Here is a 12,767-nt window from a genome sequence, read left to right as displayed (position 1 = left end):
ATTTCAAACCCCTGAAGAAACAAAAACAATTCAGTGGAGCAGAGCAACCTGACAAAAATCTCAAGAGGCTGATTCTGTGAGGAGGGCCTGCGAAATCTAGAAACTGGCTCCCTGACACTTTCCCAGCTAATATGTTAAAAAAAGAAAAGAAAAAAAGGACACGCTGACCTGGGAGAATACAAATTTCATGTAATTTCAGGGCTCATGGGGACAAAGTCATAGTTACTGCAGTATTACAATTTTAACTCTTCCCCTCATTGACCACATTTAATAGTAAAGTAGGTAATTCATGCATTTTGTAGTTTTATTAGTCTGTCATATTGATAAGTATGCAAATTTCAGAGAGTATTTCTTATGCAAAGTGCAGGTTTTCTACTGTTTGGAAATAGAAGTCCACACTAGAAAAAAGTGACCTCTTTTAAAACAAATTTGGGATGAAAAATTTGCAGTCATTAATGGTTTTATTCATTCAGGTTCAGTCTATTTGCCAAATTGCAAATCTACAGTTTTAAAAGGACATAAAATCTCAAAGGAAAAATCCATCTTACATAGATTTAAATTTTGAAGAATAGTCTTTTTGCATAGAGGTTAAATTGACATTCGAGGCAGTGCACTCTCAGACATTACAACAGCAACTAGAACTAAATAATCCAAGTGAAGTGGACAGTTTAGTTTGAGAACTGGCATGGCATGGCACTGTGTGTTATGGCATGGGTGTTACTATACCTGGGTATGGACAGCAGAGGAGTCAATAAGGTCGGTTGGCATCCTTTGGCCGCTTTAGCTGCACCTTCAGCCTCTTCATGCCTATCTGAAAGCCGTTCATGGCCTGGATAGCGGCTTGAGCACTGGACGGGTTATCAAAACTCACAAAGCCTGAGACAAGAGCACAGAACGGAGAGATGGGGCAGAGAAAAATGGGAAAATGGAATAAAGGAACAACACATGAGGGGAGAAGAATGGGGAGAGATGAGAGTGAAACAGGACGGGGAGAAAGGGAGAGGGAGAAAAGACAGGCGAGATGAAAGAAAAAAGGGGAGAAGAAGACCCTTTTTAACTCGCAACAATGACACAACAATAGGTCTTTGTTTTCTCTTTTCAGCAGATTAATTGAAAATCTTTGAATTAAAAAGATTACATAAAATACCACAGAGGCTAATAACACAGATATTAAAAATCAAACGAAGAAGAGCTATTAGAAACCGTGAGTTTAACTTGAACAGAGAACCAAAAAAAAACATGAAAAGGTGCTCAATGATTAGAGAGAAAAAGGGGAGTCTTATGTTGTGTGTGGATTTTCAGAGCAAAGCGGCGTGTGTAAATGTTACCTGAGTGTTTGAGCCATGCAAGAGTGGCAGTGCCCTGTGTGTGTGTGTGTGTGTGTGTGTGTGTGTGTGTGTGTGTGTGTGTGTGTGTGTGTGTGTGTGTGTGTGTGTGTGTGTGTGTGTGTGTGTGTGTGTGTGTGTGTGTGTGTGTGTGATGTATGTGTGTGCCTGAGCATGTATCTGAGTAAAGAGTAAAGGGCATGGGGGTCGTGACGAGAAGCTAGGAGCAAGGTGTGCAGGACGGAGGTGCCTGCTGCTCTGAGTTATCACCTGGGTGTCGAGGCGGAATGAGCCCACAGCTTTCCACACCGGGACTCCTTGCCTGCTCTTATCAGACACCTCTGTGATTGACGGCCCGAATTTTCCGCCTGCCAGCTGATTTGATCACACCGCTATGGGTCCAATTTAATTTGGGGGGAGAGGGCAGGCTTTTGTCAGTGCGGGTGAGATAAGGCTGCTGCTTTTACAAACCCTTTAAACAAACTGAGCAGGGAAGGGCCTGTCAGTTGGCAGTGATCCCCCTCCCAATCACACACACAGACACACACACTCTGCCTGCCTTTAACGAATCTCCATACTTCACATTTACATCCACATGCCAACAAGGTGATAGGATGCTAGGGGTCAAAGTACAGAAGAGGAGGACACAGAGTGCAGCGCAAACACTGCACGCTTGAATCCACGCACATTAAAATAATCAAAAAGCAGATAAAGATATTTGAAATTGTTTCTCAGTTTTAGCTGTTTTCTCAAGACAAAGTAACTGGCTGACATTTCATATCTTTTATGCAGCACTGAGTGTGTGGAGCTGTGCAACTCAATACCCCAAACACTACTAGTGTTTGAGGTATGGCTCTCACCGCAGCCATCCATATCAGCAGAATGTGTGTACACATTGTAATGTTATGCATTTTTAATAAAAACGCACAAAGTTGCAAACGTTACTGGGTGACAGCAGGGAAAATACAAGTGGAGGGCCAGGTTGAGCGGCTGAGTGTGCTGCAGTACATAAGTCTCACATTGCCCAAAGAAAAGAGGTACTGTGTAGTCATGCTGTGCACTAATGCTGTTTGGTAAAGCCTTTTCTGCACTACGCCGTAGTCTAGAGGTGAGATCCTGGTTCAAATACCCTCATAAGCTGGGAAAAGCAACGTCCCCTGCGCTGCTTTAACTACCCTTGAACTCCCTTTCAACAAGTAAGTCAAGCTCCAGGTTATCCACTGAAGGTGCTTAGTAGTCAGAAATGTTCACAGGAAGCTCCACCACAAAATTTACAGCTTCAATAAATTGTTATTCATTTATTTATTGTGATGATTATTTCACATTTGCAGGTGTTGACTAGAGGTTTGCTTGTTCTTTTTATAGAAAAGATAGAGCTTTATGGTGGCTGGATAAAAGTGTTAAATTAACTGAAGATGGTGAATCTCTGCGTCGTAAATATATGAATGTGCTGCTAAAACAAACATGCACAGGCAACTTTCCCCCAGCTTGAAAGTGGTAAAGAACAAAATGGCAAAACAAATAAAAGGGAAAAAAAAGATATATGGTGTTTTCAGAAGCCCTCCAGGTAAATCGCATCTCTTGGTGTATATTTTTTCTGTCATATCTAAAAAGCAGCAAGCTTCATATTTTATGTGTGTGTGTGTGTGTGTGTGTGTGTGTGTGTGCGTGTGCGTGCGCGTGTGCGTGCGCGTGCGTGCGTGCGTCACTCCACTCTCAGAAGACCTTTTGAAATTCATTTTCAAGCTAAATCCAGCTAATTCCACTTAACAAGGTAAGCTTTGATCACTTTTAAAAGTCAATATTGAGTGACTAAACGCAGAGGATTAAGACTAATGTATCCATAGAGTCCCAGGTTAAATTAAACACAACCATATAGCTCCTCAGCAGTGAACGTCTATGTGGTTTACACGTTTGCCTTGTGAATGTTCAGTGACTCATTAAAGCATTAGTAACTAAACACACACACACACACACACACACACACACACACACACACACACACACACACACACACACTGTGTTCATACCTGTGTCACTCATGCTTTCTTGTCACCTTTAATTTTTTAAATTACTTTGAGGTGAATAATCCCTTAGACTTTTCTTCATCTCACCTGCAAACCTCTTTAATATCATGCCATGTCGTGTATTCATATCCATTTGATCAAAGTGCAAATAAATTTGCTAACCTCAACAGACGTGTGTCTGAATTGGCAGTGATGCATCCCTCGAGAGTATACTCCAAACCCTACTCCAGAAACACAGCCTTTATAAGACCATGCTTCGAGTGCTCCTCCAGTGACCTTTTCATCATATTCAAATTTTCAAGCTTTCCTGTAAACACTCCATCTCAAAGAGTGATGCCTGATTATCTCCTCTCAAAATCCCCAAATGCAGTTCACCTGTGCCGCAGAGATGCCAGGCCATACACGCCTGGATGGTAGCGTTGAAACTCACGAGAAACATTCTGCTGTGCAAGCAGTTTGCCAGAAGTGCTTCATTTAAAATGATTAATTATATTAAGTAAATGTTAAACATTCTTTACCTACTCCGATACTGTAATATGCTGCTCTTTATGAGTTACACCGACATTTTTTACAGATTGTAAGATGTATTTAGATGGAAAATGTAAGGTAGTGGTTTTTAGATTTTAATTAGGAAAAGAAAGAAAAATGTGGAGTATCTAAATGAGACTTTGCTGTTGTACTGTTCAGTGCACGGTGGGAAAATTAAAATCTTGGTTAACTAATTGCTGAAATATAGCCTGGATTTGTTCATATGTTACAGATCTGAATAATTAACTTGCCTTCCTGGTTTTTCATTTTGTCCGATTTGAATACACACTGCGGTGCTTTTGAAATGATCTCTTCAACTGACAGTGAGGTCGTCAGCTTTCACTTAGTTTGTATAAAATGCTGTCTGTTTGGTGTTCATCATTGCAGCGCTTTGTAGATGGAAAATTTAGTGTTTTTTTTCTTATTTTTCACACCATTATGTGCAAGGCCAACTTCGTATATTTTAAAAGGACAATGGATCAGTCCATCCATCTATCCACTTTCCTACATCTGTGTACTGTAGGTATATATGCAATATACTGTATCCACACATGCCCGTGAGTCTACAGAGCCCATTAACCACATCATCAAGGCTAAACTCACACATTTTTAAGATGAAGTGATCCAAGTTCTTGGAGGCCTAATAACTTATCCCCCTTAATGCACGGCATCTTCTGCCTAATTTGTTAACGTCTTACAAAGGAGCCCTGGGGCCTCGGCTATAAAAAGGAGGGAGAAATGAATGAAAAAAAAAAAAAAAAACGCCAAAGAATCATGGGTTAAATTGCTGTTTTTCAGCCAAGATCTTAATTACTAGCCTTGGAAAATAAGCCGGTGAGACTGATGAGGTCACCGCCCCTTTGTCCTTCCCCCTTGTTGACTGACGGATAGTGATAGCGAGCGGCATATGTTTAGAGGAGAACACACAAAGGGGGCGAGAGAGAGAGACGGTCCGGAGATGGACAGAGTGAGACAAATGAGAGAATGAGGGAAGAGTGGAAGAGAACGCCTCATAGACATGACATGTTGAAGAGAAACTGAAAGCCAATGCTGGGTCTCTCTCTCTCTCTCTCTCTCTCTCTCTCTCTCTCTCTCTCTCTCTCTCTCTCTCTCTCTGCCTGCCTGTCTCCTGGGTGCTGCTGTCCAACTGAATCAACAGCAAGGCCCACACCAGTCTATTATTATCTCTTTAAGCCCATGGATTCCACCTGCACCGCCTCCACCCTGATGAACTGGTTTGCTGTGTGGGTGGGAGGTGAGAGAAAAGGAGGGGAGTGGTGGCGGGATGCTGCTGGGTTGCCTGACTGGAGGACTGTCGGGTGGGGGGGATCTAGGAAAATGCTTTTCTCTTGGGTAAAGGAGGCTCGGAATGGCAGAGAAGAGGGGATGGATACCGATTGTATTGGGAATGGTGTGAGAAGGTGATGAATGGCAATTGTGGAAAGATGTTTGGCCCAGTGAGGGATTTGTGGTGGCGTTGGCCTGTGTGATTTTAGGAGATTAAAGCATCCACCCTCTCACACCACCCTCCCCGCGTTCCATTGCCGAACCCCACCATCTTACCTATGCCTGCGTGATGGAACCAGGGAGCATGGGTGTATTAGTCTGTTCATTTCAGTGAAATTCTCTTCACTCTCGATTTTTGACTCACCAAAACATTTGCTCTGATTGGTCGCACGGTCCACAAAGACTTTGGCAGAGATGACGTTGCCAAAAGGCAGGAACATTTGCATGAGCTCCGCGTCTCCGAACTCCTGGGGCAGGTGATAAATAAACAGGTTGCAACCTTCTGGCCCTGGTGATGAGAGAAAGACAACAGGAGGGTTACATGGGAGCATAAACAGGGGATGCCTGGTGAGAGAAAGACTGACCATAATAACATGGAAAAATGACTCAATAAAGCAGTCCAAGGAACACAGGAGCCATGTAAACACCAAATTCTGATTGCATCACCTGTGGCACTAATATTATTGGTGTTAAACCTAGTTATGGTGGCATGTGTGGACCGGGAACACCTTAATCTCCCTTTTCAAGTATTATAAGGTCAGCTCTGTCGTGGATTCTATTTGAATCCTCCCATGAACCCCATTTCAGGTAATAACTGCATAGCTAGGTGGCACTTTAATATATGATATTATAGAGCTAAATTTGACTGTTGTCTCTGAAACTGTGCTGGCAATAGCTGCTCACGTGCAAACAGCCACACAGAAGCAGAAATAGGAGTAAAAGAGAAAAACAGCCTGATAAAAACAGAGACAACAGGAGGAAGAAAAAGCACAGAGAGGTTGATTGAAAGAGAAAGATTAAGAGGGTTATATTGAGAAAGAGAAACTCTGAGACAGAGGAGGAGAGAGGGGAGGAGGAGGCAGAGCATAAGCCAAGTTTTTGTCCCAATTACTGTGTGACAGTAGGACTGTCTTCCAATCTCTCTCCATCCCTCCACACTCATCCACCCAGCTGCCACATATTGTACAGGCCAATCTGGATAAAGAGAGGAATGAACTGGAGAGAGAGAGCAAACCATGGACAGACAGAGAGAGAGAGGGAGAGAGAGATGTGATGGACTCAGGGACAGTACGCTTGCAGCTGGCTGCCTGGCTAGCATTCTCTCCTGTCTCATTGCTCAGGGTGATAGCATGACGAGATGAGACTGGGGCTGGTGAGAAGGCTGATAAGAGGGCTGCAGTGGTGGCTGGCTGTAGTGATGCTATGCCTCAGCGAGATAGAGGACACACACACACACACACACACACACACACACACACACACACACACACACACACAGGTTGACAGAGCAAGGATTTTTTTTTTTTACAGTTTAAGGCTGAATTTCAGCTCTGTCTGTTTAGGTTTAGGTGTCTCACAGAATTCATGCTTTGAAAAGAAGTGGTTTGTTTGAGGGAAATAAAAGTCTCCAACTGGTGTGTGTAAAGACTGTTGATCGGTTGGGTTTGCTGCATGTTTAGTTCACTCCTCACAAACATAACTTTTGTTTTGTTTTGTTTTTTTGTTTTTGGTGATTGCATGAACATTATGCATTCATTTCTGCCTCTTCCATACGTGCAGGTCTGTCCATTTGGCTGTGTGGGGGAGAGGTGACTCTGCTGCTGCATGTCAGTGACCATGTGACTGGATAAAAGCATGAGAATAGAGTCATACAGTCATGTGTCTTACACACTGCTTGCACTTTTACCCAACAAAGAATATTGTTACATATGCTGGGTTTTCTCCAAAAAGTATTGAACATTTGAATTATATTTATTAAAATCTGGTAACTGGCAATTTAAAAAACAACAATGTTGCTGTGTTGTATTTTTTTTAAGGTAGTCAAAGAATAAAAGTTGCAGTGAAGACAACCGCTGGCTGCATGACTTGTATGCACATTTTAGGATGAGGAGTAATGTGGTATGATTCACATATGCAGAACTTATTATTATTTACTTTTGAAAGGGGAGCTTCACCTGTTTTACACATCAAAGTCTGTTTGCAGGTGTTGGCGAGCACAACTGAAGTGAGATTACCAGAGCTCTGTAGCCCACTCCTCATCTCTACTTGTGGCTACATTAGCTGCTACTAGCATAAGGCACCTTAGTTAGAATTGCATTATAGGTAATGCAGGCACCAGGTTTTGACAAGGAAGAAGAATGCATGAAATAAAAAAGTCAATATCCCCTCTACATCTCGGACCACCCTGAAATGATTCAGCTTATACAACTGCAGTTGGCAGTGTTCCATTTAACTCAATTATTTTAATCAGCACTGATTAAAAGTTGAGCCATTTCTAGTTTATCAACAAGGATTTGACAGCACTGCACTGCTTCAGGGACAATACGTGTTGATATTTTCTGTGTCAGCACGGGTTGCTACACAGTATTGACATGATACACATACGGTAGCTATGCTAAGATGCTCATCTGAAGTGAAAAGGACACATTGTCAAGGAGTACAGTGAATATTTATCTGGGTAAAATTATATTTTTGGATTTAGGGGGATTTTCTCTGTTCACACATACGCGCACACACACACACACATACACACACACACACACACACACACACACACACACACACACACACACACACACACACACACAGAATATATTGTTGAAATTGCTAGCTTTCAGAGGGAGGTTGAAGCTGAGGCTTGACTGTGCCTGTTTATTCAGGTTTAGGTGTCTCTTGTTAAATGGCAGGGCTGCAGACTGTGGCAGTGGACTGAGACAGGCTGGGAAAGCAGCCAAAACCCAGAGGAGGCCAGAACTCAGACAGGCCACTGGCTCAACCAAGAATAGCTCTGTGTGTGTGTCTCTGTGCGTGTCGGTGCGTGTGTGTCTGTGTGTATGTGAGAGAGAGAGAGGCTGTGTCTGAGTGTGTATGCATTACCATGACTTCTATAATTCTTGCTAATGATTAAAATGTTCCAAGGTAGCAGTGAGCGATGGGATGTCCTTTATGACTGTGTGTTTTTCCCGTGGTGTGAAATTATGCCTGCATGTAAAGCGAATAAGCTGCTGGCATGTGAGGATAAGTTTGTCTATGTGTACTTCATCCGTGCAGTTCTGCACTGTGACCCTGGCGTGCACTCACACTCCTGAGAAAATGCAAACATAAACTAACTTTTCCTCGAGGCAATGTTGGAAACACTCAATTTCAGAGTTCCTATATTGAATATTCATGCCACTCTACGCTGTCTCGTACAATCATATAGATGAATAATTGAGACTGACGAATGGCGTCAAAAAGAGTGATTTACCATCGCAGTATATCCTATGCTTTATTACATCTGATGCTGTGGCATAAGAACGAACACTACACTAGGAATGGTAATAAATGATTATGCATGCAGCTAATTAATCTGATGAATATTTATAACCACTTAAACACATTGTAATGGACTGATTAAGCAGTCCAACGCTGCGAGTTTGAATTAGTGCAGTTTTTGAATAATGACAGAGTAACTTTCCATCTCACTGCTAATGTTCTTCTCTTTAAATGGGGAGCCTTTTTCTCACATTTTCCCCAGCCAGCTTTTTCCCTCCCTCGCTAATTCAAAGCAGCACAGCTACATTAGAATGGAACATGGCAATTATCACCTTTTATCTTGGGTGGGCGCGCTTGCTCGCTCTTACCTTCCCTCTGTTGCTGGGGAATGATGGTTGGTTGCTGGGGGAACGCTTGGCTGATTGGCGCATAGGCGGCAGGGTAGGCTGCTGTTGCAAAGGGAGAACCAGAGTGGAATTTTTCACATCTCCATTTTCATATTTGACACAACAAAACTCAAATCAGTATTCCATTGTTCATTTTTGTCCTCTAGACGTTGCATAAATAAATTGCATTACGACAGGGAGCCTGGGCTCATTTGGCTGTGGATCACTACACAAAGAGTGTGGCAAAAGGGGAGTGGAGTGCGGTTCAACTAAGCAGACACACAAAGAGAGAGAGGGAGACTTACACTGTGTTAATGAGGGCTGATGTCAGACAGAAAGCAGTGGTTATGAGAGGTCTATGTCATCTCTCATGTAGGAGGCTATGGCAGGTTCAGATCCTCGGCTCTCGGTGTACTTTTGGAATTAAAGATTTTTTTTTTGCGGGGGTGTATAATCAAGTCAACTGAAAATCCCTATGCCATCCTAATGTAAAGTAGCCTAATCCGGGAGGAAATTGGCTGGTCCAGCTATCTCTACCTGTCACAGTGTCTACTGGTGTGACAAACAGAAAGGGAGAGGGGAGAGGGGAGGGGACAGATGGAGCTAGTGAGAGAGTAGAGGAGATAGGAGAGACGGATCACCTGCGTAGTGTTGGACGCCAGCATAAGCCTGTTGGAGAGGGTCGGTCACTGTTGGACTCTGTGCTGCAGAGAGAAGAAAAAGAGAGACAGAGAGAGGGGGGTGACAAAGAGGAAAGTGAAAGCAAAACAGACAAAGAGAGGATGGAGAATGGTCAAGACAGACAAAGAGAGCTATAGAGCGAATGCTGAAGAGCAAGACAGAATTTGGCTTAGCGGTAGAGAAGCATCAGGGGGTAAGATCACACAGGGAGTGGGAGAAATTTGGGTTGTCATATCTCCGCTCTTCAAAATGCCTGTTCGCCCCAGATGTTTGCATCAAATATTAACAACATGCCAAACAAACCACTTTGTAGTTCATTACAATTGCAGCTGCCTTTGCATAATGCAGAAACAGGGAGTGTGTGTCTGTCAACTCTTCAGGAATCAGTCCCAGACAACATTAAGAGGCTGAGGACGGGCTGAGACACATCAAATTAACCATAATGGACTGATGGATGAACTGATGGATTCATCATGATACTAGGGCTGGCTGCTCAGAAATCTGCCAAAGACGCTGCTGATTGACCCTCAAGCCTGAAACGCTTCAGTTCAAATCAGAAAAAGATGTAATGGGAGTATGGAGTAAAAAGGACTCTTGTCAACTTTTAAGCAGTAGCATGTGATGGAATTCAATGTGTCACTGCTGACACGCTGAACTTGCATTGTGGCAATTAGGTGATGTTCTTTTTCAGATCAAGCGCAACGCTCGAATAATCAAACATTCATCGCTCACCGTGAGTGCAAGCTACTTATCGTAAGTGTCAGGGTCAGAGTAATGGCCTCATGACAGTAGATGTTATGGGTATATCTCATGTTTCTTTTATGTAAACCTTGATTGGCTCACCTGGGTAGGGGTGAATACCGTTGGTGTAGATGGGCTCAGAGGTGGGCTGCCCGTTGCTTTGAGGCGGGAGGGCACTGAATCCGTTGACCCCGATAGGGGCGGCTATGCTGGGCACGGCTGTAGCAGAGATGCCTGGGGGTGTGCTGGTGCCTGCAAATAGATATGGAATCATTATAGAAACATCAGGGTCCATGCTTCACATGCTACACTCTCAAAATAAAGGTAGAAGAGAAGTGTATTTTGGTCCTTTCTCTCAAATGTACTACTGTAGAAGAGGCACGTAATGGTCCTCATGAGCACAAATGCATATCCTTTGACCCACGATGAAGTGCAGCTTGGTACAAATTGGTGCCAATTCAGTCTGAACTAAAGGTAAAGTTGCTAAAATCAGTCATAGCACAATGGATAAGGTGTAAGTTGGGGAGAAAGCACTTATCCATCACTGTAATGGAACATGATAAAGTTAGCAGTCTGATTTTCTGAATATTTCCTCATTGTTTGCTAAAAGGTTTATTTTTATTTCCTGGGCTACATCACTGCAAGGTAGAAAAAGTAGTGGCACAAAACTGAGTTACAAGAAAAGCTACCATAATGAGCAGTATAGTGGATGCAGGGGATTGAGCCTCCTCTTCCAACTGCCTTTCCTCCTTGTGGTGATCTTCCAATTCTGTCACCTTGTCAGTGCCCTTTTGTGCCGATGGATTTTTATTATTTTTTCTAATCCAGGTGAAGGACATTTAAGTCATGTAGGATTATGTTTGATAGGCATTACCTGGTATATGTAGGACTTGTGGATTACAAATGCCAGGTACAGCGTCAAGCCACTTTATTTAATACATTTGCAATGACCCTGCCTTCAGGCGGCCTGCCTACTTAGTGTCAAGCCATCAAAGCTCCTCATGACAAGGGCCAAAAAGATAGTTCAGACTGGGGTCCAGGATTATCTCACACAAATCTTTGCTCTTATATTGTATAAGCCAAGGACTCTGCATCCAAAGTCATCGGATTGGCTGTGTTCCCAGAAAACACATACTGTCACAGACACACAGAGGGAGAGAGCAACAGACAGAGAGAGAGAAAGAGAGAGAGATAATGACAGAGAGGAGGAGAGAGAGGGACTATAATGTGGCTGCCAATGAGTGTCAAGGAATGCTGTCCATCTTCTCCGCTCATGCCTCACTCAATATAAAACTCTGCTTTTGTTAATTCAACACTGGCAATGTCTGCTTCTTCTGAAAATGGAGCCCGCATCTTAAAAAATGTAACAAGGGCAAAAGCAGAAAGGCCTTGAATGAATATATTACTACTGCTTCTATAATTCTTGCTAATGATGAAAATGTTCCAGGGCAGCAATGAGAAATGGAGAGAGAAGCCCTGTGTGTGTGTGTGTGTGTGTGTGTGTGTGTGTGTGTGTGTGTGTGTGTGTGTGTGTGTGTGTGTGTGTGTGTGTGTGTGTGTGTGTGTGTGTGTGTGTGTGTGTGTGTGTGTGTGTGTGTGTCTGCTCTTGCACCCGTGCCAGTCCATGCATGCCTGTGTGTGCCTATTAGTGTATACCTGAGGACGGTGTCATGGGAGTAGCCACCAGGCCGTTGACATTGAAAGCTGCCATTTGCTGCATTTGCGCGGCAGCGATGGCTGCCATGGGGTTCAGGTAGGACCCTTGTGTTGCTGCCATCAGGGCTGCTTGCTGTTGCATCATCTGCTGTTGGATTAAAGAGCAGTGGGGAGAGAGGCAAATGGCGGGAGGGATGGAGGGAAGGACAGAAAAGGAAAGGAGGGTGAAATAGCCGCAGGACCAGAGCATGTTTACTCTCACATCTCTGTTTGCTTGGCCCATGCCTTGTTCTTGAACAGAGTGGTATGTGTTGCCCTGCAGCGTTGCTTCCCAGCTACTGTAACACCACTCTGGCCTTGTGCTCATTATACCGACACATTATAAAGGCCATGCGGTGAGATGAGTTTAGCAAGCTGGAGACTATGTATAGTATCTATATGGACAGTAAATGCATATGTGTGAGAGAAAAAGGGGGCTTCTGTGGCAGAGCCAGTGTAGACATCGTGCATGAGTGGGTGATTCTCACCTGTCAGGGTGAGTTGTTAGCTACTGTGTGAGTGCAAAATCTCACACACTCCTAACCCAGGTTGTGACTTTCATGTGTGAATATGAAATGGGGTGAGGTGGGGGCGGGGGCTGCCAGGAAAGGGGTAGGGGGGTA

At 43.6% G+C, this 12,767-nt stretch overlaps 1 protein-coding gene across 20 annotated transcripts in view; it reads right to left on the bottom strand.

Annotated features, from left to right (window-relative positions):
- The window catches only part of celf6 (CUGBP Elav-like family member 6), a 143,108-nt gene that overhangs the window by 12,917 nt on the left and 117,424 nt on the right, over positions 1–12,767 (bottom strand). For 10 of the 20 annotated variants that reach the window (XR_011602400.1, XR_011602415.1, XR_011602424.1 and 7 more), the window contains 6 exons: positions 12,106–12,253; positions 10,552–10,701; positions 9,669–9,731; positions 9,010–9,090; positions 5,532–5,675; positions 727–876 (listed from right to left, as the gene is read on the bottom strand). Coding sequence is in view for 16 of the 20 variants with exons in the window: in XM_070968361.1 (XP_070824462.1) it covers positions 749–876; positions 5,532–5,675; positions 9,010–9,090; positions 9,669–9,731; positions 10,552–10,701; positions 12,106–12,253 (714 nt within the window). In the remaining 4 variants the exon portion in view is untranslated. The remainder of the gene's footprint in view (positions 1–726; positions 877–5,531; positions 5,676–9,009; positions 9,091–9,668; positions 9,732–10,551; positions 10,702–12,105; positions 12,254–12,767) is intronic. The other 10 variants (XM_070967970.1, XM_070968488.1, XM_070968653.1 and 7 more) reach the window with 5 other exon arrangements.

The sequence above is a fragment of the Chaetodon trifascialis genome, chromosome 1 (genome assembly GCF_039877785.1).
Source record: "Chaetodon trifascialis isolate fChaTrf1 chromosome 1, fChaTrf1.hap1, whole genome shotgun sequence".
Lineage (NCBI taxonomy): Eukaryota > Metazoa > Chordata > Actinopteri > Chaetodontiformes > Chaetodontidae > Chaetodon > Chaetodon trifascialis.
This window is presented reverse-complemented; position numbering and strand designations above follow the sequence as displayed.